Source organism: Dendrobates tinctorius, unplaced genomic scaffold (assembly GCF_039654945.1).
Source record: "Dendrobates tinctorius isolate UK_male_01 unplaced genomic scaffold, ASM3965494v1 ptg000004l, whole genome shotgun sequence".
Taxonomy (NCBI): domain Eukaryota; kingdom Metazoa; phylum Chordata; class Amphibia; order Anura; family Dendrobatidae; genus Dendrobates; species Dendrobates tinctorius.
The window spans coordinates 46,321,846-46,349,709 of NW_027361672.1; the positions used below are offsets into that span (position 1 = coordinate 46,321,846).

General features: G+C 44.8%; 1 protein-coding gene across 2 annotated transcripts in view; it reads left to right on the forward strand.

Moving 5' to 3' along the window:
- Positions 1–27,864, forward strand: part of PXDC1 (PX domain containing 1) — a 70,619-nt gene that overhangs the window by 11,705 nt on the left and 31,050 nt on the right. For both annotated transcript variants that reach the window (XM_073567588.1, XM_073567595.1), the window contains exons 2-3: positions 4,405–4,496; positions 7,575–7,692. In XM_073567588.1, coding sequence (XP_073423689.1) covers positions 4,405–4,496; positions 7,575–7,692 — 210 coding nt within the window. The remainder of the gene's footprint in view (positions 1–4,404; positions 4,497–7,574; positions 7,693–27,864) is intronic.

The window sequence follows — 27,864 nt, forward strand, 5'->3', positions numbered from 1 at the left end:
TCAGTGTGCCATCAATGTGTCAGTGTGCGATCAATGTGTCAGTGTGCCATCAGTGTGTCATCAGAGTGCTGTCAGTGTGCCGTCAGTGTGCCATTGGAGTGCCGTCATTGTGTTATCAGTGTGCTGTAAGTGTGCCATCTGTTTTTTTATGGTATGGCAAAAGAAAAAGTCATTCCAAAGCTTCTTCTATACTTTGCAATGTTACACACATACACTTTAGCTTATAATGGGTATGTGTGGTATCAGTGAAAAAAAAAGGATGCCTCATGTACTGCAAACACTGACATGTGAAGGAGAACTAAGAAGCTGTGTGGGTACCTAAATCCACATGGACTCCTCGTGGAGCGCTTCTAGAACACATTGCTGACAAGGTTCTGGTGTTTGTGATGTCGGGGTCTCTTGTCTCCCCTCTTGATCCTACATTTATACAAATTTCTTTTTACATCTGTTCAGATCTCTATCCTACTTGGCATCACAGACTGTAGGTATTTTCTTTCCTTGGTCTCCCCATGTAACCATGACACATTATGCAATGTCATTTTTGGAAGCATGATGTCCTTTCTGTCAGGGGAAATGTAGAAATACTATAGTGTCAGTGGTTGTTTTTGTATTCCTTTCAGCATGCCCATGCATGATTTACAGAGCCGCGGGTCTTGGCTAGTGCCAAATGTATGATAATTAAACCTGCTTTATAACTTACTTCCAAGCTACTAAATAATTTACATGGAGTAATCTACTCTTACACAAAGGAGAGTGGGATATTTTCACTAAAAGTCAACTTATCAGCAGTCTTATATTTCTAAGCCAGGGAAAATTAATAAGGAGGAAACTTTAATAAGATGGATTTGTGACAGTCAATGAAAAATGTTTTTTTGGGGCTGTGTAATGTTTATTTCACTAGGGAGTAGGGGCACTAATAAGGACAGGCTGGAGGGAGCCTGAAAATGTGGATTACATTAGAACCACTATCAGTTTGCTGTTAGTTTCTTATTTTGGATCTTTACTTTTCCTTCACAACATTTCTCAAACGGTGCTGAAAGTTGGGCATTTTCTGATTAGAAGATGGAGAATCTTTTTTCATGTGACCAACGTAAGTCTCCAAGATCTCCTCCTATGTCACAGCATGAGTGTCACAGAGGACAAAGCCAGTAATACACTTGACATAGCTGTCAGCCAAGCGCTTATTACTTAGCTGTCAACCCAGCGCTTGACATAGCTGTCAACCAAGTGCTTATTACATAGCTGTCAACCAAGCGCTTGACATAGCTGTCAACCAAGTGCTTATTACTTAGCTGTCAACCCAGCGCTTGACATAGCTGTCAACCAAGTGCTTATTACTTAGCTGTCAACCCAGCGCTTGACATAGCTGTCAACCAAGTGCTTATTACTTAGCTGTCAACCAAGCGCTTGACATAGCTGTCAGCCAAGCGCTTATTACTTAGCTGTCAACCCAGCGCTTGACATAGCTGTCAACCAAGTGCTTATTACTTAGCTGTCAACCCAGCGCTTGGCATAGCTGTCAACCAAGTGCTTATTACATAGCTGTCAACCAAGCGCTTGACATAGCTGTCAACCAAGTGCTTATTACTTAGCTGTCAACCAAACGCTTGACATAGCTGTCAGCCAAGCGCTTATTACTTAGCTCTCAATCAAGTTCTTGACATAGCTGTCAGCCAAGTGCTTATTACTTAGCTGTCAACCCAGCGCTTTACATAGCTGTCAACCAAGTGCTTATTACTTAGCTCTCAATCAAGTTCTTGACATAGCTGTCAGCCGAGTGCTTATTACTTAGCTGTCATAGAATCATAGAATCGTAGAGTTGGAAGGGACCTCCTGGGCCATCTGATCCAACCCCCTGCTCAAAGCAGGATTCGCTAAATCATCCCAGTCAGATGTCTGTCCAGCCTCTGAAGACTTCCATTGAAGGAGAACTCACCACTTCTCGTGGCAGCCTGTTCCACTCATTGATCACTCTAACTGTCAAAAAGTTTTTTCTAATATCTAATCTGTGTCTCCTCCCATTCAGTTTCATCCCATTGCTTCTAGTCTTTCCTTTTGCAAATGAGAATAAAGTTGATCCTTCTACAATGTGACAGCCCTTTAGATATTTGTAGACAGCTATTAAGTCTCCTCTCAGTCTTCTCTTTTGCAAACTAAACATTCCCAAATCCTGCAACCTTTCCTCATAAGACAGGGTTTGCAGACCGGTCACCATTCTGGTCTCTCTTTTCTGAACTTGCTCCAGTTTGTTGATGTCTTTTTTAAAATGTGGTGCCCAAAACTGGACAAAGCTGTCAACCCAGCGCTTTACATAGCTGTCAACCAAGTGCTTATTACTTAGCTGTCAACCCAGCGCTTTACATAGCTGTCAGCCAAGCACTTTTACTTAGCTGTCAATGAAGCGCTTGACATAGCTGTCAGTCAAGCGCTTATTACTTAGCTGTAAAGCAAGCGTTGACGTAGCTGTCAGCCAAGCACTTATTACTTAGCTGTCAATAAAGCGCTTGACATAGTTGTCAGCCAACAGCTATTTCTACCTCATCAACCATGCTCGTGAAGCCTCCATCTAAACACTTCAGGTAGGATGGGCATGTTGAAATTCAAAATGTCCAATCCTTCTTTACTCCAATGTCTGCCACAGTTAACAACCATATCCATGAGATCAGGACAGGTTTGGCTGACTTTTATTTCACGTTCATAAAAGAGGCTGTACCTTTATTCACCTTTGACTTCCTGTTATGGATTTAGTTTATTACTCATGTCACAACCTATTGCGTTCCTGCCGGTTAAAAACTACAAATCCCAACATACGCAGCCAAATATCATTTTTTTGTAGTTTTGCAACAGCTAGGGGACCACAAGTTGAAAAACATTGAATTTAAATATTTATGGGTAGAAAAAATGGCAGAGCAGGTTATTGGAAAGTGGGAAACTTGGTATTATCCCATAATAAGATATATTACAAACTTTCATATTTTCTCCTCTACTCCTGGGTTAAAGGGAATGTCCCAGACTTAACAATTGTCTTATCTGTAGGATTGGTCATCAATATTAAATCGGTTTTGGGTCCTACACACGGCACCCCCACTGATCATCTGTTCTAGTGGACGGATATATTGATATAGAGAGCAGAACCCCACAGCCCCATACATTGTTTAATGGCCACTCTCGAGTATTGCACTTATTTCCCATTTTCTTGAACGTAAAAGCAGATTTCCAGCTGATTGCTGGGGGTGCTGGGTGTTGGACCCCCACTGATCTCGTATGGATTATCTATTGCATGGATAGGTTAACAATTGTCTCAGACAACCCCATAAGATATATTCAAGGACATTATTAAAAATGTTCATTACATGATGGCTATAATCTCGAGTCCTTTTTCACAAAGACCTTTCACATCTTCTTTTCATTCGCCTTTAACTATAAAATGTATAAAATCAGTAGCTCCGCAATTGGGTGGGTGAATGTTCCTAAATTCTTAGGTCTAAGGGGTAACATTTTCTCGTTGTGGAAAGTGACATACCGGCTCTGGCATGCCAAAGTAAGGAGGCTTATTCCCAGTCCAATGCTCCTCTGGAAAATGTAATATGCAAATTGCCTCTTCAGAGAGAGAGGACTTGAATTCTATAGCACCATCTGTTGGAAGCAGCCATCCTACAAGTCACTATCGACCCTTTAACAAGCCTTGAAATGTGACTTCTTAGAAAAACCAAATCAGAATCTCAATTTTCAGGCATGATGTTTCAGGGTATTGCCCCTCGCCAATGCAAAGTATGAGAACTGATTTGGCTAGGTGAGAGGCTCTGGACTGAGGTCTAAGGGGTAAGGTTTCTCCTTGTAGAGAGTGATATACCGGCTCTGGCATGCCAAGATAAGGAAGCTTATTCGCTGAGCAATGCTCCTCTGGGAAAATAATATGCAAATTGCCTCTTCAGAGAGGAAGAGGACTTTAACGCTATAACGCCACCTGTTGGAAGTAGCCAGCAATCCGACAAGTCAATATTCACCCTTAATTCTTATATATTTTTGGAATATGTAATTTTCTTGTGAAACACAGGGCAAAAGGACAAAATTGTTATTACTTACTAAAACCCTGCCTGCTGAACTTAATCTGTACGGTGAACGTTAGAGTTTATCTGTTCTAAAAGGTAAAAAATTGGCCTTAACAAATAATACCTTTCAAGCTAACCTTTATTACGCTAGTCTTATCATATAAGGTATATTTTTTTACCTTGAAAAGGAACTTTACTACTTTGAGAATGTTTCATTCTGGAACAATTTTTTCTAACTTAAAAATGTAAGGCGCTATAGATGATTTCATACTTTTATAACAAATTTAATTTTTGCGTTTAGTTTTGCAAAAGGTGCACCCATCTCAATTCTTGTATGAATTCTATCTTTTAGGGCTTATTACAATTAAGGATTCGCATGAAATAGAAGCAAGACTCAATGAAGTGGAGAAACTATTGAAGACTGTGATCAACATGCCTTGTAAAGTACGTATCTTTGCTCGCACTATAGGAAATAGACTATAGCCACTAGGAATTAAAGTGAAAAGGGAAAAAGTATAAGGTATGACCAAATCATGGAGCTTGTCCACAAGTGATAGATTATTTGCCTCTTCTGCCCAACACACCATGCATTGGCATACATTGGATAGTAGAAGATGAACTGATGGACTTGTATCTTCGGCAAATTTTTGAGAGTTTGGTGTGCGACGAATTGTTTCTTTGTTGGTCTTTAAATAAAAATATGTTTTGAGAAGTGAAACACAACAAATCCTAAGAAACAATTATAGTGTTTTTTTTTTTATACCAGGCTTAGAAATAGAACCTTAACATTACTATAATATAGTTACTTTTTCTCTGAGTAGATCAAGCTATTGATTAATATATATTATTTAATCTGATTATAAGATGTTAATGTTGGTATTAACTTTACTATGTGGCCATTATAAATCATTACTGTTATGTCACGTTTTGTGAACTTCTATCTTGCTTATTTGAGATTTATTGTACCTTAATCACATCATTGCAATGAGATTTGCCCTGCACTTTTTCCTTGTATTTTCTTTATTGACCTCTCATAATTTTAAAGTGGATTTTTAATGATTATCAGAAATACAAATAGCCCACGGCGCTAAGCGTTCCACCTTTTAAAATGCAAAGCAGCAAGTAATAGGACAAAGACCACTCAAATTGTCCAAATAAATGTAAAATAAAATATATAAAGCTATCTTGCGCTAATGATATGTATCCACATAAGGTGTTAATGTAACCAATGTAATTGAATTACCTTGAATGTAGTTAAGGGGGTTTTACACTAAGCAATATCGCTAGCAATATCGCTAAAACGTCACTGGTTTTGTGACGTTATAGCGATATAGCTAGTGATATCGCTATGTGTGATACTTACCAGCGACCGGCTCCCCCGCTGCTCATCGCTGATCGCGCGAGAATGTCCGGCTCCATTTCTCGTCGTCTGCTTCCTGCTGAGACTTCCTGCTGTGACGTCCAGCGACGCGTGGAGGCGGGCGGGAGGACGCAGGATCGCTGTGTGTGAATGGTAAGTATCGTGCGCTGCGTCGCTGCTGCACCGCTGTGAGATCTTTCTGTATGAAAGCTCACTAGCGATCATTTAGCGATGCACCAGCGATCCTGACCGGGTCGGATCGCTGGTTGGATCGCTGGTGCATCGCTAAATGTAAAAGGGCCTTTAGATTCAAGCAGGAGGAGTAGTGTTAAGGCCCCGTCACACTAAGCGACTTACCAGTGATCCCGACACCGATATCAAGGTGTCAGGATCGCTAGTAAGTCGCTATGTGATCGCTGGTGAGCTGTCACACAGACAGCTTCACCAGCGATCAGCACAGCGATGCCAAGCGCCCGGCATCGCTGGCCATCCTGTAAAAAATAGAATCAAAATAAAAAATATAGTTATTCTCACCTTCCGACGTCCTGTTCAGCCATCCTGCCTCTCTCCACGCTCCGGTCCCAGTGATCCTTTGCACGAATGACCGCGAGATGTCACGGTCTCGAGGGATAACAAAGTCTCGCGGTCATTCGTGCAAAGGATCACTGGGACCGGAGCGTGGAGAGAGGCAGGATGGCTGAACAGGACGTCGGAAGGTGAGAATAACTATATTTTTTATATTTTTTACACCTCATCGCTGGTCTCCCGCCTGTCACACACAGCGATGCGTGCTGGCCAGCGGGAGACCAGTGACCAAAGAAATGTCCAGAGGTTTCATCCAGCGATCAGCGATACCGGCAGGGGGGCCGCTCGCTGATCGCTGTCACACACAGCGATCTCGCTGGTGAGATCGCTGTTACGTCACAAAAGTTGTGACTCAGCAGTGATCTCGCTACCGAGATCTCTTAGTGTGACTGGGCCTTTAGAGAGAGATGTCTTCAAAAGAGCAATGAGTGTAAAGGTCCTTTCCAAAGGTATTCAGGAGATTAAGAGATTATTATCTCTGAAGCAGAAAGATACAATCTCCATACATGCTGCTGTCCCAGCCAGTGACTAGCATGCAGATGGAGATAAGAAGTGTCAGGCTGTGATGATTACAAGCACCACATACAGAAGCAAGCCTGCAAGGTCCAGGAGCATTACAGCTCCTGGACCTTGCAGGCTTGCTTCTGTATGTGTCTTCTTATCTCCATCTGCATGCTAGTCACCGGCTGGGACGGCAGCATGTATGGAGATTGTATCTTTCTGCTTCAGAGATAATAATCTCTTAATCTCCTGAATACCTTTGGAAAGGACCTTCACTCATTGCTCTTTTGAAGACATCTCTCTCTAACACTACTTGTCCTGCTTGAATCTAACTACATTCAAGGTAATTCAATTACATTGGTTACATTAACACCTTATGTGGATGTGTATGACCTGGATACATATCATTAGCGCAAGTTAGCTTTATATATTGGATTTTTAATGATATTTGAATACTGTTATATTTAGTTATTTATAGGTAGTTCCTTTATTACTCCATGTTGTTGCTCTCTGTAGGTGTTATAAGAGCTGTGAGCAACATGACTCTTTGCTGTCAGAAAGGTTTGATAAATGAAGGCCATTGACTCCAGCAGCAGGCATACAGTCTGTATGTTCCTGCAGGGGTAGACATATCATTGGTGGTACCTGTGCAGCCGTACACGGGCCCGAGAGGTCAGGGGGCCCATTTCCCCTCCGAAACATATGGAATTGTGCGTTTTGACGAGCTATTGGGCTACAAAGGACCCATACCCTGTTCTTGCACAGAGTCCCTCTCCTGACTGTCTGTTCCAGTGTGTTCCTCTACGGCCATGGTAATCACCATTGCTAAGCTTCTGATATTCCTACACCTAATATTTGGCTGACCGCTAATGGACCTAGAAATGATTGCTTGTAGCTGGTTGTCCTGATCTGCTCCCGTCCTCGTATAATGTATGTATTTACAGCTTGGCAATGTTCGTGCCTTATTGAGAACTTAGCAGTAATACGTAACAGATGCGCACACACGTTCCCCCAATACTGTGCTCACTACATGGCCTTCTCACACATATTAAGCTCTTGTCCTCATCGTCTTCCAGTATTCCAGGTCGGAGGTTGTCCTCACTTTCTTTGAGAGATCACCACTGGACCAAGTGTTGAAAAATGACAACGTTCACAAGATACAGCCCAGCTTCCAAAGCCCTATCAAAATCTCTGGTAAGTAACTCTACAGGACTGGTAGGTTGTATTGCTGTCATATGCACTTTAGTAATTAGCCTTCATCCTGTTTTCTCTATGCCAGACCATAGTTTTTTTTTTTATAAACCATTTTCTGATACCCTACTTAAGACCTCCATCAATTTTCCAGAGTGGAGGGTGTCTACAAGGATTTTTTAGCACATCGTTGTACTACAGTGGCAGCCTATTGATTTTAATGGTCACTGTATAATGCTTTCTGTAATCTATATAGGCCTTGTAGGGGAGAGCTGAGGAGCAATGTGCTGCAGGAGGCTGTGTATAGAGAGGGCTGAGGAGCAATGTGCTGCAGGACGCAGTGTATAGAGAGGGCTGAGGAGCAATGTGCTGCAGGGGGCTGTGTAGGGGAGAGCTGAGGAGCAATGTGCTGCAGGAGGCAGTGTATAGAGAGGGCTGAGGAGCAATGTGCTGCAGGGGGCTGTGTAGGGGAGAGCTGAGGAGCAATGTGCTGCAGGAGACTGTGTATAGAGAGGGCTGAGGAGCAATGTGCTGCAGGAGGCTGTGTATAGAGAGTGCTGAGGAGCAATGTGCTGCAGGAGGCAGTGTATAGAGAGGGCTGAGGAGCAATGTGCTGCAGGGGGCTGTGTAGGGGAGAGCTGAGGAGCAATGTGCTGCAGGAGACTGTGTATAGAGAGGGCTGAGGAGCAATGTGCTGCAGGAGGCTGTGTATAGAGAGGGCTGAGGAGCAATGTGCTGCAGGAGGCTGTGTATAGAGAGGGCTGAGGAGCAATGTGCTGCAGGAGGCTGTGTATAGATAGAGCTGAGGAGCAATGTGCTGCATGAGGCTGTGTGTAGATAGAGCTGAGGAGCAATGTGCTGCATGAGGCTGTGTGTAGATAGAGCTGAGGAGCAATGTGCTGCAGGAGGCTGTGTGTAGATAGAGCTGAGGAGCAATGTGCTGCAGGAGGCTGTGTGTAGATAGAGCTGAGGAGCAATGTGCTGCAGGAGGCTGTGTATAGATAGAGCTGAGGAGCAATGTGCTGCAGGAGGCAGTGTATAGATAGAGCTGAGGAGCAATGTGCTGCAGGGGGCTGTGTATAGATAGAGCTGAGGAGCAATGTGCTGCAGGGGGCTGTGTATAGAGAGGGTTGAGGAGCAATGTGCTGCAGGAGGCTGTGTATAGAGAGAGCTGAGGAGCAATGTGCTGCAGGAGGCTGTGTATAGAGAGGGCTGAGGAGCAATGTGCTGCAGGAGGCTGTGTATAGAGAGGGCTGAGGAGCAATGTGCTGCAGGGGGCTGTGTATAGATAGAGCTGAGGAGCAATGTGCTGCAGGAGGCTGTGTATAGATAGAGCTGAGGAGTAATGTGCTGCAGGAGGCTGTGTATAGAGAGGGCTGAGGAGCAATGTGCTGCAGGGGGCTGTGTATAGAGAGGGCTGAGGAGCAATGTGCTGCAGGGGGCTGTGTATAGATAGAGCTGAGGAGCAATGTGCTGCAGGTGGCTGTGTATAGATAGAGCTGAGGAGTAATGTGCTGCAGGAGGCTGTGTATAGAGAGGGCTGAGGAGCAATGTGCTGCAGGAGGCTGTGTATAGAGAGGGCTGAGGAGCAATGTGCTGCAGGGGGCTGTGTATAGATAGAGCTGAGGAGCAATGTGCTGCAGGGGGCTGTGTATAGATAGAGCTGAGGAGTCATGTGCTGCAGGAGGCTGTGTATAGAGAGGGCTGAGGAGCAATGTGCTGCAGGAGGCTGTGTATAGAGAGGGCTGAGGAGCAATGTGCTGCAGGGGGCTGTGTATAGATAGAGCTGAGGAGCAATGTGCTGCAGGTGGCTGTGTATAGATAGAGCTGAGGAGTAATGTGCTGCAGGAGGCTGTGTATAGAGAGGGCTGAGGAGCAATGTGCTGCAGGGGGCTGTGTATAGAGAGGGCTGAGGAGCAATGTGCTGCAGGGGGCTGTGTATAGATAGAGCTGAGGAGCAATGTGCTGCAGGAGGCTGTGTATAGATAGAGCTGAGGAGCAATGTGCTGCAGGAGGCTGTGTATAGATAGAGCTGAGGAGTAATGTGCTGCAGGAGGCTGTGTATAGAGAGGGCTGAGGAGCAATGTGCTGCAGGGGGCTGTGTATAGAGAGGGCTGAGGTGCAATGTGCTGCAGGGGGCTGTGTATAGATAGAGCTGAGGAGCAATGTGCTGCAGGTGGCTGTGTATAGATAGAGCTGAGGAGCAATGTGCTGCAGGAGGCTGTGTATAGAGAGGGCTGAGGAGCAATGTGCTGCAGGAGGCTGTGTATAGAGAGGGCTGAGGAGCAATGTGCTGCAGGGGGCTGTGTATAGATAGAGCTGAGGAGCAATGTGCTGCAGGTGGCTGTGTATAGATAGAGCTGAGGAGTAATGTGCTGCAGGAGGCTGTGTATAGAGAGGGCTGAGGAGCAATGTGCTGCAGGGGGCTGTGTATAGAGAGGGCTGAGGAACAATGTGCTGCAGGGGGCTGTGTATAGATAGAGCTGAGGAGCAATGTGCTGCAGGAGGCTGTGTATAGATAGAGCTGAGGAGCAATGTGCTGCAGGTGGCTGTGTATAGATAGAGCTGAGGAGTAATGTGCTGCAGGAGGCTGTGTATAGAGAGGGCTGAGGAGCAATGTGCTGCAGGGGGCTGTGTATAGAGAGGGCTGAGGAGCAATGTGCTGCATGAGGCTGTGTATAGATAGAGCTGAGGAGCAATGTGCTGCAGGAGGCTGTGTGTAGATATAGCTGAGGAGCAATGTGCTGCAGGAGGCTGTGTATAGATAGAGCTGAGGAGCAATGTGCTGCAGGGGGCTGTGTATAGAGAGGGTTGAGGAGCAATGTGCTGCAGGAGGCTGTGTATAGATAGAGCTGAGGAGCAATGTGCTGCAGGAGGCTGTGTATAGATAGAGTTGAGGAGCAATGTGCTGCAGGAGGCTGTGTATAGAGAGGGCTGAGGAGCAATGTGCTGCAGGAGGCTGTGTATAGATAGAGCTGAGGAGCAATGTGCTGCAGGTGGCTGTAAATAGAGTTGAGGAGCAATGTTCTGCATGAGGCAGTGTATAGATAGAGCTGAGGAGCAATGTGCTGCAGGGGGCTGTGTATAGATAGAGCTGAGGAGCAATGTGCTGCAGGGGGCTGTGTATAGAGAGGGTTGAGGAGCAATGTGCTGCAGGAGGCTGTGTGTAGAGAGAGCTGAGGAGCAATGTGCTGCATGAGGCTGTGTATAGAGAGAGCTGAGGAGCAATGTGCTGCAGGTGGCTGTGAATAGAAAGGGCTGAGGAGCAATGTGCTGCAGGAGACTGTGTATAGGTAGGGCTGAGGAGCATTGTGTTGCAGGAGGCTGTGAATAGAGAGCACTGAGGAGCAATGTGCTGCAGGAGACTGTATAGATAGGACTGAGGAGCAATGTGCTGCAGGAGGCTGTGTAGATAGAGCTGAGAAGCAATGTGCTGCAGGAGGCTGTGTATAGATAGAGCTGAGGAGCAATGTGCTGCAGGAGAATGTGAATAGAGAGCGCTGAGGAGCAATGTGCTGCAGGATACTATAGATAGGGCTGAGGAGCAATGTTCTGCAGGAGACTGTGTATAGATAGGGCTGAGGAGCAATGTGCTGTAGGAGGCTGTATATAGAGAGGGGCTGAGGAGCAATGTTCTGCAGCAGGCTGTGAATAGATAGGGCTGAGAAACAATGTGCTGGAGGAGACTGTGTATAGAGAGGGCTGAGGAGCAATGTGCTGCAGGAGACTGTGTATAGATAGGGCTGAGGAGCAATGTGCTGCAGCAGGCTGTGAATAGATAGGGCTGAGGAACAATATGCTAGAGGAGACTGTGTATAGAGAGGGCTGAGGAGCAATGTGCTCTAGGAGGCTGTGTATAGAGGGGGATGAGGAGCAATGTGCTGCAGGAGGCTGTGTATAGATAGGACTGAGGAGCAATGTGTTGTAGGAAGTTGTATGTTAATTAATTGACAAGCAATGTGGTACAGGAGGCTGTAAATAGAGATGGCTGAGGAGCGATGTACTGATGGAGTCAGTATATAGAGAGGGCAAAAGAGTGATGTGCTGCAAGAGGCTTTATATAGATGTCCTGCAGGATAGGACTGTATTTAGAGGGGCTGACAAAAGGGATGTCCTGCAGGAAGGAACTGTATATAGAGGGAATGAGTGGAGGGATGTACTGCAGGATGGGACTGTATATAGAGGGGCAGAGAGGATTTATGTGCCATGTCACTGCCAGTAGTGTGAGTCCTCCTGTCCAGTCTATCCCAGTCAACTGCGTAACACTCCGTGAGGTTGCTAAGTTTGGGTCAGGAGACTTGTGGCTTGTCCGTGAATCACAGTGTGACGCTGTGTCACTACTGTGTCACTACTCACGGACAAGCCATAAGACAAGGTAGTCAGGAGGTCCGAGGTTAGTTACCAGGAGGGCTCATAATACAGAGGGGCAAGACAAAGGCGTTGTCAGGTGACAGTCCTGGGTCAAATGTCATGAGGTATGTCATGACAAGGGATTACAACAAATGGATAGTCAGAGGCCAAGTCTGGGGTCAAATGCCGGAAGCCAGAGAACGTTAAGAACAGAAGGAATAATCCACGCAAATATTCACAACAAATCCTAGGTCTGGCAACAAGATAGAGAAATGAGACTCATAGCTAAGCAAACACCTAGCTAAGCTACAACTGACACTGGACTACTCATAGCTAGCCAGCTAAATAGCTTTCAAATCATTAAGGACTTGAGGCACTCGGGGAAATGCCCGCAGGCTAGACCAGATGCAGGGCTGGCTGTCAATAAAAATGCTGACAGCCCAACATGCCCCAGGATCAGATTGGATGACTGGACTATTCACAAAAACGACAGTCCATCACACTCCAGATCCTATAGAACGGCTGAGCTGTCACTCACAGCGTCCCTAGGCCACAGTCAATGATGAAACCGTGAAACATGGTCTGTACACGACCCTGACCAATGGATGTAAAAATGTATAACCTCAATTTAATTAAACTTCAGGTACATCAGTCTTAATATTCAGGGACATCTGCATTATAGTCAACAGTACCTTTACTACTGGGATGAAATCTTCAGACCCATGTAAGACCTTAAACTGATGCAATGAGCCTGGTTTCCTCCTGCTGCAGAAGAATGCCTGGCCTCATATGACCAGAGAGTCTAGGCAGTTTCTGGATGAAATCATTGATACCTGACTGGACCTCATGTTCCCCAGACCTGAATCCAGTTGAGAACTTCTGGGACATTATGACCAGTACATCTGATGTTGCCTAGAAGCTCCATAGACCGTCCAAGAGCTCAACTGATTCCCTGATCTAGTTTTCAGAGGAGATCTCAAAAGACATCATCGACCATCTCATCAATAACTTTCCCAGGCATTTCCAGGATACATATGGTCACATGGGAGCCATCAACACTATTGATTCACATTAGGAGTTTACACAAATCGGATTCTCTTGTGATTTCGATTGTTTACTTTGATTTGTGGGGTGATTTGCTATGTAGCCTGTAATTGGTTGATGAGTTTGGTTTCCATTGATCGTTGATACATTTTGTGTTCAATGAATAACACAATTTATATCAGTAAAGATGTTCAACTGGAATCGAGATCCTATGTGTGATATAGAAGGTACTATCTTCTGTCTAAGGCTGCCCTTTTTATTTAATAAAAGAGTGGGTAACACAAGATTGGTGATTTTTCTAAATATCATCTGTTAGCACCCATAACTTCCGGGTTTTGGTCTCCTGGGATGTCGAGCAGGACACCACAACCCACCGAGGCTGCTCTCACAGTGGAAGAGCGAGATTCACTTTTTGCACTGATTGTTACCATGTACTTTACTTCACTGTTACTGAAAGGTAACCGTTGTAATAATATTACCATTTTGTAACAGCTTAGTAAAGTCACAGCAAAAGTGAATCTCGCTCTTTCATTATGAGAGAGGCCTTGGTGGGGTGTGGGATCCAGCTCTGAATCCCAGGATACCAAAACCCGGAAGTTTGGGCCCAATTTTTGCTAGAAAGTTACAGTAGCTCTTGCAGGGGGACATTAGGGACCGTACTGAGTGTTTTTTTTAACATACAGTGTGTCACAAAAGTGAGTACACCCCTCACCCCATTTTTGTTAATATTTTGATATCTTTTCAATGGACAACACTGAAGATATGACACTGATAGAATGTAAAGTAGACAGTGTACAGCTTGTATAACAGTGTAAATTTGCGTGCCCTCTAAATAACTCACACAGCTATTAATGTCTAAACCGCTGGCAACAAAAGTGAGTACACCTCTAAGTGAAAATGGCCAAATTATGCCCATTTATCCATTTTCCATCTCCAGTGTCATGTGACTCGTTAGTGTTACAAGGTCTCAGCTGTGAAGGGGAGGTGTGTGAATTTGGGGTTCTCTCTCTCACACTCTCTCATACTGGTCACTGGAAGTTCAGCATGGCTCCTCATGGCAAAGAGTTTTCTGAGGATCAGAAAAAAAGAATTGTTGCTCTACATAAAGATGGCCTAGGCTATAAGAAGATTGCCAGCACCCGGAGCTGCAATATGGTGGCCAAGACCATAGAGCGGTTTAACAAGACAGGTTTCACTCAGAAGTAGCCTCAACGTGGTCGACCAAAGAAGTTTAGTGCACATGTTCAGTGTCATATCTACAGGTTTTCCTTTCAAAAGTGTATGACTGCTGCCATTATTGCTGTAGATGTTAAAAAGGTGGGGGGTCAGCCTCTCTGTGCTCAGACCATACGCCACACACTACATCAAATTGGTCTGCATGGCTGTCATCCCAGAAGGAAGCCTCTTCTAATGACAATGCACAAGAATGCCTGCAAACACTTTGCTGAAGACAAGGAGACTAAAGCCTCATTCACACTTCAGTTTTTTACGTCAGTCGAAATCCGCTGTTTTTTGATAAAAACGGATTCGTTTTTTTTTTGCGGAATCCGTTTTTTTTCTTATAGACTTGCATTAGTGGCGGATTGTGACGGATGGATCCATTGCATCTGTTATTTGGCGGATACGTTGGTATTTCAGCGTCCGCCATGTGGAGTAGACGGACATAGTAACGTTTTTTGTCTGCAGCGGACCCGCTTTTTTAAACTGTCTCTCTCTCTCTCTCCTTTAAATTTCATACACTTGCAGCTGCAATGGATGCATCCAAAAAACGGATCCGGTGCATCAGTTTTTTGCAAATCTGCAATGGATCCGTTTTTTCACACTTTGACGGTTTGGGACTGACGTCAAAAGACTAAAGTGTGAATGAGGCCTACGGACACAGATTACTGGAACCATGTCCTGTGGTCTGATGAGACCAATGTAAACTTATTTGGTTCAGATGGTGTCAAGTGTGTGTGGTATAAACCAGGTGAGGAGTACAAAGACAAGTGTGTGTTGCCTAAAGTCCAGCATGGTTTTGGAAATGTCATGGTTTGGGGCTGCATGAGTTCTGCCAGCTGTGGGGAACTACAGTTCATTTAGGGAACCATCAGTGGCAGCATTATTACTGTACATACTGAAGTAGAGCACAATCCACTCAGAAACTGGGCCACAGGTCAGTATTCCAACATAAGGACCCCAAACACACATCCAAGACGACCACTGAGAGTAAAGGTCCTGGACTGGCCAAGTATGTCTCCAGACCTAAACCCTATCGAGCATCTGTGAGGCATCCTCAAACAGAAGATGGAGGAGCGCAAGATCTCCAACATCTACCAGCTCCATGATGTCGTCATGGAGGAGTGGAAGAGGATTCCAGTGGCATCCTGTGAAGCTCTAGTGACCTCCATGTCCAATAGTATTAAGGCAGTGCTTGAAAATAATGGCAGCCACACAAAATATTGACGCTTTGGGCACTCACTTATGTTGCCAGTGGTTTATACATTAATGTCTGTGTGCTGAGTTGTTTAGAGGGCACAGCAAATTTACACTGTTAGGCTATGTGCACACGCTGCGTATTCACCTGTAGGTTTTTCAGCGCGGAACCGCAGGTAAAATCGCAGATAAAGTGACCTGCGGTTTGGCCTGCGGTTTTCCTGCGGTTTCACACCTCTACTATGTTAAAGGTGTGAAACCGCAGCGGAATCCGCAGAAACAATTGACATGCTGCGGTTTATAAACCACAGCAAAACCGCGCGGAAAAACCGCAGCGTGAGCACAGCGGTTTTTAAAACCCATAGGGTAACATGGTACTGTACCATGTCTGCGGAACTGCTGCAGTTCCGCAGGGCCAAAACCGCAGCGGAACCGCAGCAGAATCCGCAGCGTGTGCACATAGCCTTATACAAGCTGTACGCTGACCACTGCACATTGTATCAAAGTGTCATATCTTCAGTGTCGTCTCATAAAAAGATATCATAAAACAGTTACAAAACTGTGATCGGTGTACTCTTGTGATATACTGTATAATATTTAGCAAAATCATCTATCTGAGGTTGCCCTTTCTTTTATTAAATAAAAAGGGCAGCCCCAGATTGGCAGGAACGCTTTCAAAGAGGTTGTCCACTACTTTAGCATTGATGACCTATCCTTGTGATAGGTCATCAGTGTCTGATTGGTCAGGGCCCGACACCTGGCGCCCCCCGCCAATTAGCTGTTCTCCATGGCGGCGGCTGCCTCTCTTGCGGAGCCGCTCCATCTTCTGATTGTGGCCGCCACAGGGGACTACACTGCCGCCTATTGATTTGAATATGAGGCGGATGTATGACCAAACCTCGGCCACTATCAGAAGACGGCCAGCTCTGTTTCTTTACAGTCAGTTGTTTTGTGTTTATTTTTTATTTGAATTCCGCTTTTATATATGCAACATTAGTCATGAATCTGTCTAAAACCTGTGGATAAGCAAAAGATAAAAAAAAGACATAAAAAGAAAGGCAACTTTAAAAGTGGTGCAAATTGTAGACAATAAGGGTGAAATACTAAAGCTACTAAAAAGGAGGAAGTTACTCCCGAAAAGTGGAGAATCGGCTATGATGAGTCGGGGCCATAGTTTAGGTTCTTATGCTTAGCCTCTACTTTCACTGAGACTGCTTATATCTGTGCTCTCCATGTCCCCCTGACTTGTGCTCCTATACAGGCCCATACCTCTGAGGAGGAATTCCATTGTAAAACAGTGGACTACACTTTTCTAGACAATTCAGGCAAAGCTTGTAAAATACTGCCATCTAGAGGCGAAGTAGATTATTGTTGTCTATTCTAGATTATACGCTATATTTAACATTAAATGGGTATTCCCATCTCCAAGATCCTGTCCCACTGACATAGTCACAGTTAGGCCAGAGTCACACTAGCGAGGAATACGGATGAGTGCTATGCGATAAACCATCGCATAGTACTCGGACCGCTGTTAAACTATGGGGCAGCTCCCATCACTCGCCAATGTATGTCTATGAGTGCGAGAGAAACTCACACACCACACGGACCATCCATGTGACTTGCGAGAAATACGCATTGGTGTCCTTTGAAAAGCTGGCAATACATGTGCGGTGTACAGTAAAATCACACTGACAGGTTAGAAAAGAATAGCCATATACACATAGAATACATACAGTGTGTATATGTATATATATATATATATATATATATATACACCTCTGGCAAAAATTAAGAGACCACCACATCAAAACCCTGTCATGGGCAGCCCATTGAAAACCTCTGGAATGTAATCAAGAGGAAGATGGATAGTCACAAGCCATCAAATAAAGAAGAACTGCTGGCGAGCATGCAAGACGCATGAAAGTTGTGATTAAAAATCATGGATATTCCACAAAATATTAATTTCTGAACTCTTCCTGAGTTAAAACATTAGTATTGTTGTCTCTAAATGATTATGAACTTGTTTTCTCTGCATTATTTGAGGTCTGAAAGCCCTTTTTTTTTTTTTTTTTTTTTTTTTTTTTTTTTTTTTTTAATTTTGACCATTTCTCCTTTTCAGAAAAAAAACCCAAAATTTATTGCTTGGAAATTTGGAGACCTGTCAGAAGTTTATAAAAGAGCAATTTACATTTTTTTTCAAAAATAAACCTATAAAGAGAAAAATCAGACAAGCTGAACATTTGAAAGTGGTCTCCTTATTTTTGCCAGAGCTGTATATATATCGATGTCAGTGACACACACACACACACATTATATATATATATATTACTGTATTTATATTGCAGAGAGAGAAGAATAGCCGGTAATTCATTTGCTGCCGGCTTCTGTAAAATTACTGCAGGAGCCGACAGGATAGGAGAGATGGATTACTTACAGTAAATCCATATAGAATAGTTAGATACTTAGATTTCGGTGACAAATACAATTAGTATAGTTTGTGTGCAAAATTCTGGACATGTAATTAATGAATAAAAGATTCTTTTATGGAAAAAAATGACGTGGGGTCCCCCTATCTATATATATAATCGTCTTATGGTGTCTGTCTATAACCGAACTCCCGCTGCCCTGTGCGCAGGCGCAGTCCTCAATTAGAAGGACGCACGCCACCGCTGCCGTCGGGAGATCAGTGATGAGGTCACAGCAGTTCATGCTCAGTGTCTTCATAGCAGATCACCGTGAGAATTTCTCACGGTGATCAGCTGTGAATACTCTGAGTATGAACTGCCATCACCTCATCACTGGCGTTTTTCCACGCTCCAGAGTTCAGCGAGGGTCAGGCTGTGATGTAATGACCAATATGGCTATAATGTCTATGGCTGCACGTAGGTATCAATTGTTTGTTCTATAGTTGTTCAAACCATGGTCCCCTGTATTCATTGGTGCAGAGTAAGGTACTTTAAGATTTGACTGAGACTCAGCGAGCGCTCATAGTTTAGACAATTTCTCCCACCTCTGGATTTCATGGTCAAAATGGGAATAACTATCTGTAGGTCATCAAAAGAGGGGTTACGAAAATAGCCATGCTCAAGTGCTCTACTCTGTTTGTATAACTCCTATAGAAATGAATGGGAGTCACAGAAACAGTTTAACAAAGGTTAAGCTATTTGCTTACCTCCTGAGTTGCAGAAACAGTATATCCCGTGGTGGTGGTGGTATACTGTTTCCTAACACCCATTCATTTCTTTGTGAGTTATATGAGCAGTGTAGCTATATCTCTCAACTGACCCAGACCCAGGGAGATATTCATGAATTTGGGATCCTGTCCTGGGGGGTTGTGGTATGTCCCAACTTCAGTTTTATCTGTGTCCTCAGGAAACTGATATAGTTGAACACAGTGGTGGAGCAGGGAGCCATCAGGTTTCTTCTCCACCATTCTGCCTATGTACAAGGATTTTCAGGTCATGTGACCGGGTAGCAGCCAGGGAGCAGGGATTCAGGCAAGTAATTTTCTGTGTGAGGTCATCATACTGTCTGTGGGTGAATAATATTGTGTGAAGTAGTGACTGTGGGGAGACATCATACTGTGTGGGGAGGCTGTGGGGACATCATTGAGTGAACGACTGTGGAGACAGCATACTGTGTGGGGAGGCTGTGGGGACATCATATTGAGTAAACAGCTGTGGAGACCTTATACTGTGTGGGGAGGCTGTGGGGACATCATATTGAGTGAACAGCTGTGGAGACCTCATACTGTGTGGGGAGGCTGTGGGGACATCATATTGAGTGAACAGCTGTGGAGACCTCATACTGTGTGGGGAGGCTGTGGGGACATCATTAAGTGAACGACTGTGGAGACCTCATACTGTGTGGGGAGGCTGTGGGGACATCATATTGAGTGAACAGCTGGGGAGACATCATACTGTGTGGGGAGGCTGTGGGGACATCATTGAGTGAACGACTGTGGAGACCTCATACTGTGTGGGGAGGCTGTGGGGACATCATTGAGTGAACGACTGTGGAGGCCTCATACTGTGTGGGGAGGCTGTGGGGACATCATTAAGTGAACGACTGTGGAGACCTCATACTGTGTGGGGAGGCTGTGGGGACATCATATTGAGTGAACAGCTGGGGAGACATCATACTGTGTGGGGAGGCTGTGGGGACATCATTGAGTGAACGACTGTGGAGACCTCATACTGTGTGGGGAGGCTGTGGGGACATCATATTGAGTAAACAGCTGTGGAGACCTTATACTGTGTGGGGAGGCTGTGGGGACATCATATTGAGTGAACAGCTGTGGAGACCTCATACTGTGTGGGGAGGCTGTGGGGACATCATATTGAGTGAACAGCTGTGGAGACCTCATACTGTGTGGGGAGGCTGTGGGGACATCATATTGAGTGAACAGCTGTGGAGGCCTCATACTGTGTGGGGAGGCTGTGGGGACATCATACCATGTGGGGAGGCTGTTGGGACATCATATTGAGTGAACAGCTGTGGAGACCTCATACTGTGTGGGGAGGCTGTGGGGACATCATATTGAGTGAACAGCTGTGGAGGCCTCATACTGTGTGGGGAGGCTGTGGGGACATCATACCATGTGGGGAGGCTGTTGGGACATCATATTGAGTGAACAGCTGTGGAGACCTCATACTGTGTGGGGAGGCTGTGGGGACATCATATTGAGTGAACAGCTGTGGAGACCTCATACTGTGTGGGGAGGCTGTGGGGACATCATATTGAGTGAACAGCTGTGGAGACCTCATACTGTGTGGGGAGGCTGTGGGGACATCATATTGAGTGAACAGCTGTGGAGACCTCATACTGTGTGGGGAGGCTGTGGGGACATCATATTGAGTGAACAGCTGTGGAGACCTCATACTGTGTGGGGAGGCTGTGGGGACATCATATTGAGTGAACAGCTGTGGAGACCTCATACTGTGTGGGGAGGCTGTGGGGACATCATTGAGTGAACGACTGTGGAGGCCTCATACTGTGTGGGGAGGCTGTGGGGACATCATTGAGTGAACGACTGTGGAGGCCTCATACTGTGTGGGGAGGCTGTGGGGACATCATTAAGTGAACGACTGTGGAGACCTCATACTGTGTGGGGAGGCTGTGGGGACATCATTGAGTGAACGACTGTGGAGGCCTCATACTGTGTGGGGAGGCTGTGGGGACATCATTAAGTGAACGACTGTGGAGGCCTCATACTGTGTGGGGAGGCTGTGGGGACATCATTAAGTGAACGACTGTGGAGGCCTCATACTGTGTGGGGAGGCTGTGGGGACATCATTGAGTGAACGACTGTGGAGGCCTCATACTGTGTGGGGAGGCTGTGGGGACATCATTAAGTGAACGACTGTGGAGACCTCATACTGTGTGGGGAGGCTGTGGGGACATCATATTGAGTGAACAGCTGGGGAGACATCATACTGTGTGGGGAGGCTGTGGGGACATCATACTGTGTGGGGAGGCTGTGGGGACATCATATTGAGTGGGGAGGCTGTGGAGACATCATACTATGGAACTGGTGAAGTATCATATAGTGTGTGTGGACATCATACCATGTGGAGTGGGATATAGGGGCATTATACTGTGCGGGATGAAGGTGGGAGTATTACAATGTGGGGGGGAGAGGGGCATTATACTGTGTATGGGAGACATAATACTGTATATGAATTTATGAAGACAGAATGTTTTGGGGGACTGTGGGGGCATCATAATGTGCTAAGCTGTGGGGGAATTATACTGTGTGAGGGGCAGTGAGCATTATATTATGCAGCGGGCTGAGGAAAGTTTACACTGTATGTAGCGTAGGGGCATCATGCTGTGTGTTTAACTATGGGGGCATTACGCTGTGTGGTGGCTGTGTGTACATCATACTATGGGGAGGGGTTGTGGAGGCATTATACTGTGTTGTGGGCTGTTGGAGCATCATACTATGTGGGGTGCTATAGTGACATCATGCTGCATGGGGGCATTATACTATACAGTATGACATTTTTGTTGTGAAGCAGAGCGGGACCTTGATGCTTTCTAATCTACTAGCAGACCCCCAATCTACTGGTCGCCTAGCTAGGCTGTAATGACTAGTTGCTTCAGATTTCTATGCGAATTAAATTTTCTTTTTCAATTTCACCACCAGATGGCACTACAGATTCATTAAAGCTTTACTTTCTCAAGGGAATAGATAAATATTAAACAAAGCTCTGTCTTGAAATCCTGCTGTCACTGCTCCATCTCAAGCATTCAGCCAAAATTTTAACAAAATAAATGTTTGGAAATAATTAAAACATAGGAAATGCAACTTGGACATTGTTTACTATTTTATTCTGGGCCCAGGACTAGGTGACAAAAAACATTTTTTTAAAGGGTATTCCCATTTCCAGGATCGCATCTCAATATGTAGTACGTGTAATAATAATATTAGCAAATACCTTTAATTTGAAATGTGGTATAGTTCTTCTGAATAGCTATGTCTCTTACCCCATGTGCAGGGCATTCCAGTAGCTTAGATATCCATAGTTATGACAACTAACAGCTAACTATATGTGTGGTCATAATCATGCTACTGCAATGCCTGGTCATGGGGTAAGTGATATAGTGAATCAGAAGAACTATACTACATTTCTAATTGGAGGTATTTGCTTAAAGGGGAAAGCCGCTCCTAACAATGCAGATGGAAGACAGGTGAGAGAGGTAAACTATTCTGGAGAAACAAAACGCTGGCTGTGCTGACACTCTATCTGGCAGTCACCTCTCTGGGTAGAGGTCCCTCAGCCAGCCGCCATCCAGTGCACTTCCTGCAATGCAATGTTCCTGGTTGTGACGCCGCTTCCCTCTTCTAATGATATTTGGAGGTGAAGGGGAAGCAGCACAGGTAAGTGCACAGTGTAAATACTGTCACGAAAGGCAAGGCCTCTGGGCGGATAGTAAGCCTCATGCCTGTATGCCGAAGCTAAGCCGGGGGCCCCAGGTGCTGATGTGTTCGCTTCAAAATGTTCTTAAACTAAGCATGTTTTCCTCACTTTGTGATTGAATAACACCTAGAGGGTTCTGTTGTCTGCCAGACCAGTATCAGTCTAACTACTCAAGATCTGTAGGAGGCACATGGTGTTAATACAGCACATTATCCCTGTGAAGACTGCCAACCCATCTGCGCCTCATTAACTGACTCCTTCGGGTGGAGCTATGTCTGACAGTTGTGAGGTGAAGATTAATCCTGAATGCAGATGGATTACCCTGTTACATGTCAGCCTGAGTCTGGTCTTGTGTGTCGTACCTTCAATTGTGGCCCTAGCTGGTACCTCAGGGCCTTATAGCGCCTCATGGCACCTTAGTGCCTCATAGAGCCTCATAGCATCTTGGTACCTCAGGGTACCACAGTGCCTCACAGTGCCTCATGGTGCCTCAGGGCACCGCAGTGCCCTATGGCACCTCAGGGTACCACCGTGCCTCATGGTGCCTTAGTGCCTCAAACCACCTTGTGGCATCTCAGTGCCTCATGGTGCCTCTTAGTGCCTAGTGGCTCATAGGGCCACAGGGGAGCTCAGTGTCTCATTGTGCCTCAGGGCACCTCAGTGCCTCGTAGATCCTCATGGAACATTGGTGCCTTGCACAGACTCAGAGCACCTTAGTGCCTTGTAGAATCTCCTAGCACCTCAGGGCACTTAGCTCTTCAGTGCTTTATAGTGCCTCATAGAACAGGAGTCTCAAATTCAGCATACTGTCTTGTCAGGAGTTTCAGACTTAGCCCTAGTGGCTAAAGTTGGGATGCTCTTTCATAGTTTATGGTTGAAGAGAGCTATGTCTATTGAGTTAATCCTATAACACGGAGAGGTTGATGCTAACTTTCTTATGTTGGCGGGGGGAAGGATCCTTCCTGACTCCACATACGGCAATAGGATTAGTTTGCTTTATCAACATACTTAACAGATTGTAGTCCTGTAACCTGTAATATTATATTCATCACAGAAGGCATATAGCCCACTTTGAATTTTTTTAACATGGATCAGCACACTTTCACGAGGTAGAAGGTCCATAATAACATAATGACCTCCTAAAAGAAAACAACTTAAAGCCTCTTTCAGACACTTACACACATAGACCCATTCAAGTGAATGGGTCTATCCACATGTCATTGTGTTTTCACGGACAAAGTGTCTGTGGGCAAAATACTCTGACATGTCCATTTCTCAACAGCAGCACAGGTCGCTCCCGCACACATGCACACGGATGACAAACGGATGACATCCATGTGTCATGAGTATGACATGTACAGGCGCCTGGGAATCAGTGGTACGGTTCACGCTGTTCCCCGGCATCGGGTGCTGAAGACAGCTCTCATCATTCTTCCCTCCTCGTGCTGCGATCAGCGCAAGCAGGGGACAATGTTGATAATTGTATTCAGCTGATAACTGAGTATTCATCAGCCGCTGTCTGTGGTCTAAATAAATTTAAAAAAAATTTGATGTGGGGTTCCCCTGTATTTTTGATAACCAGCTAGGCAAAACTGACAGCATCGGGCTGCAACCTTCAGCTGTTAGCTTTAGCAAGGTTGATTAGGAAGAATAGAGGCATCCCCATGCCGTATCTATAAGGGTGTGTGCAGACGCTGCGGAATCCGCTGCGGATTAATCCGCACGGATTTTGCAAAAACCGCAGATAAACCGCAGGTCAAAAGACCTGCGGATTATCTGCGGTTTTGACTGCGGTTTGGTCCTGCGGATTCACCATCTCCACAATGGTGGAGATAGGAACCCGCTGCGGATTCCGCAGAAAGAATTGACATGTCACTTCTTTCTGCGGTTTCAAAACCGCAGCAAATCCGCACGGATTTTTCCGCAACGTCTACACAGCATTTTTTTTTTTACCATTCATTTGAATGGTACTGTACACTGCAGCTAAAACTGCTGCGGGTCCGCAGCGGCCAAAAACACTGCGGAAACGCAGCGGAATCCGCAGCGTGTGCACATACCCTAAGACACCTCTCCATTACTAATCCTATAGTTGTATGGTAAATAAACACACAGGAAGTATAAAGTCCTTTACTTGAAATACAAACAAAACACACTTATCCTTTTTTATTTAAAAATAGCAAACACAGTTATACTCACGTAACGCCCATTCCGTTGAAGCCCTCGTCTCCTGTAATAAAACAAAAATAAAAACAGCCATATCCCTCACTTCTCTGTCGTTCTGTCATCACACCATAATCCATTTCTGGGAATAAACCGTTTTCAACCTGGACGGTGCCAAGATGCGACTGTCCAGGCTGAGAACCTCTGATGATTGAGTTTAGTGAGCAGCAGTGACCTCATGGAGGGAACACTGTGCCATTTATAAAAATTATTTAAATAATTAAAAAATATGGCATGGGAACCCTTCCATTCTTCATAGCCAACCTTGCTAAGGCTGACAGCTGAGGGTTGCAGCCCTCAGCTGTATTTTTTGTCTGGCTGGTTGTCAAAAATATAGGGGAACCCACGTAATTTTTTAAATTATTTATTTATAACTCAGGCGGCAGCTGATGAAAACTCCCATCAGCCACTGCCTGCTCTCACTGTTATCAGTTGAATACAACTCTCAGCATTCTCTCCTGCTAGCGCTGATCGCAGCACGAGCATGAGAGAATGATGAGAGCGGTCTTCAGCAACCGGCGCCGGGGAACAGCACGAACCATACCGCTCATTCCCAGTCCCAAGTTACCAAAATCTCTCAAATATTTAGAAGAATAGTTTGGGATTGATTTTGATAGTCTCATTGGAGTGTAATACCATTTGGTAAAGTTCTTATAATAAGATTTTTGGAGAGATATGCAGATATTAGATGAATAAGTTAATTTTAGAACTTTGTCCCACTGGTCTGGTGAAAAGATTTTTCTCCAGATCTGATTCCCATTTTAGCATATGGTAATTTTTTTCTAAAAGGGTGTCGTTATTGGAATGGTTAAATAAATTACTAGTTTTCCATAAAAGTTTACTGTTTGGTCTTCCAATCTGTAGGCCAATAATCGCAGAAAGAGGAAATTTACTTTTTAAAAGAATTTGATCTTATTGGGGTCTGTTTCTGCAGCACGTTCATGGATTTTATAGATGTACAGAACATTTGTTAAATCTTTTGGAACAAATCAGCCATGTGTGAACATACTCTTAGTTTAATTCAAGCACTATAATTCTAGTTTGGTGATGCAGTAACAGAAGTATGTGCTTCTGCCCCCTAAAATGACGTGGAGTTAGAACTCCGGCTTATCACTGAACAAAACTTTCTCTATCATCCGCTTGATTTGGAAATGGATGCATATTGGCAACCTTTTAACCTTTTAATACCCCTGCCTGCGCTCTTTCAGCATAGCTATTTTCCTTCGTTCTGACGATCCAGCAATCTTGTACAAATTGCTTTGTGCCTGAGTACAGGAAAATGACTCCTATTTTTCAAAACATGGGTAATATGAAGGAGGTTGGTTATAGATCGTAATCATACTGGAAAAAGAACACTTGAATCTTTTGTGTTTCTGCCCTACTCATAGGCATACTTTTAAAACATTTAATGTACACGGTTTTGTCATTTTTTTCTATATATATTTACTTTAGGGCTGCACAAAATCCAGGTAGCTAATGCACCTAAAATTTTGCTGCTGGTGCCTTATTGTTAACAGACATTGGTAAAGAGGTTGTCCAGCCAGAATATATTGATGACGTCAGATCTACCCTTAGTGCTCTAACCTTAGGATAGGTCATCGATTTCAGATTTGTGGGGATTCGACACTTGACCAGTCAGCTGTTGCAAGCTCTGACTGCGGCCAGATGTAAAGATATTGAACGGGTCTGCACTGTGCAGCTCCATTCATTGTGTGCTGGCGTCTGCCATGTTCTGCAGAACAGCTCTTATTATTGTGACCAGATCATATTGTTTTGAAAAATAACCTGTTCTGCAGTAAACAACAGCAATCATTTCACATTGATTGTAGATTTGCAGTGTATTTAATGTTTTCACATCAAGCCACCACCAGAGCTTGAAATAGTTGATCATTGGGGTACCGGGTGTTTTACCCTCACCTTTTTGAAATTGATGACCTATCCCAAGGAAAGGTAATCAATGTATTCTGACAAAATATACCATTTAATACCTGGTGCCACGATCCCGCCGCTGACACCGGTATGTCACGGACGGAGGGACGCGACGCACTGCCGACACACGGCTATCACATGCACAGGGGGGCTTATCTTAATTATCCCACCACTGCCACAATGTGATAAAAAAAAATAGCAAGCTATTTTATCGCAGGGGGGTTGCTTTGGATGTCCCACCACTGCTAACAATATTTCATGAACTGCGGGTATTTATGTACAGTATAACCCACTTTTCAGTTCCACTTTTGAGCTTGCAGCTCTCCGGCACCTCCCCTTACCCTCAGGTCAGTCAGGGAACTACACCTGGGAAAATTGGTCGCCGACCGGCTGCTTCAATGAGGTCTGGCCACCCGGCACGCTACAGTGAGGGAATTATAAAATGCTCTGGCCGCAGCCACCCAATTAGGTTATAAAATCCCTTCCGTCACTCTCAGCAGTGCCCAGGACCCAGACCACACTACGCCGCCACCAGCTCCAGATTTCTCTGATTAAGTTATAAACTTAATAGAGGGGTTCGAAGCCAACCCAATTCAGTAGCGTAATTATCTTAAAGGCACGTAAATCCGGTTCTAGAGCATGAAGACAGGCTAATAAAGTTATTATTTATTCCCAAAAGGCGGGCAGTGATTACACAGGTAAAAGATTTTACGAAGTTGAGACATTAGATATGTATAATGCAAATATAAAATAAACGGGTTTAAGAAAAGCAGAGATTAACACTTACATTTGCTTAGATGGTCTTTAGGCTAACCATGTGGGGAGGCGGGGCCAGACGTCTCCCTGCATCTGGGATCCTAGTAGCACGGAATCTCCAGCAAGAATGACCTCCCAACTGCGTGAGTGTACTCTATAGTTCTGCGTCGTGACATAAAAGGGGCGGTCGGATGATGGTCCTCCCCCTGTTCTTGGAGTTACAATCTAACTACACAACTTATAATAACTATATCTCGCAGAGGGTACCTTGTATAATCACGCACATAGTCTCATCTCTTCCAGCCTGTCGAAGGCAATAATTCAAAATCAAACATGCAGTAATTATGTCACAACGTTTAGGAGAAATCCATTTCTCGGTTTCTGTTGGGGCTGGAATCGTGAAAAACATGGGCTAGGACGCTGGGTCGGCACCCTTCGCAGAAGTGTAGTTTTCATGTTTTTACCATAAACGCACCGCATTTTATGACCAAATGATTAGATCTCCATTATTGTCTATGAGACTCTAGCACATGTTTCA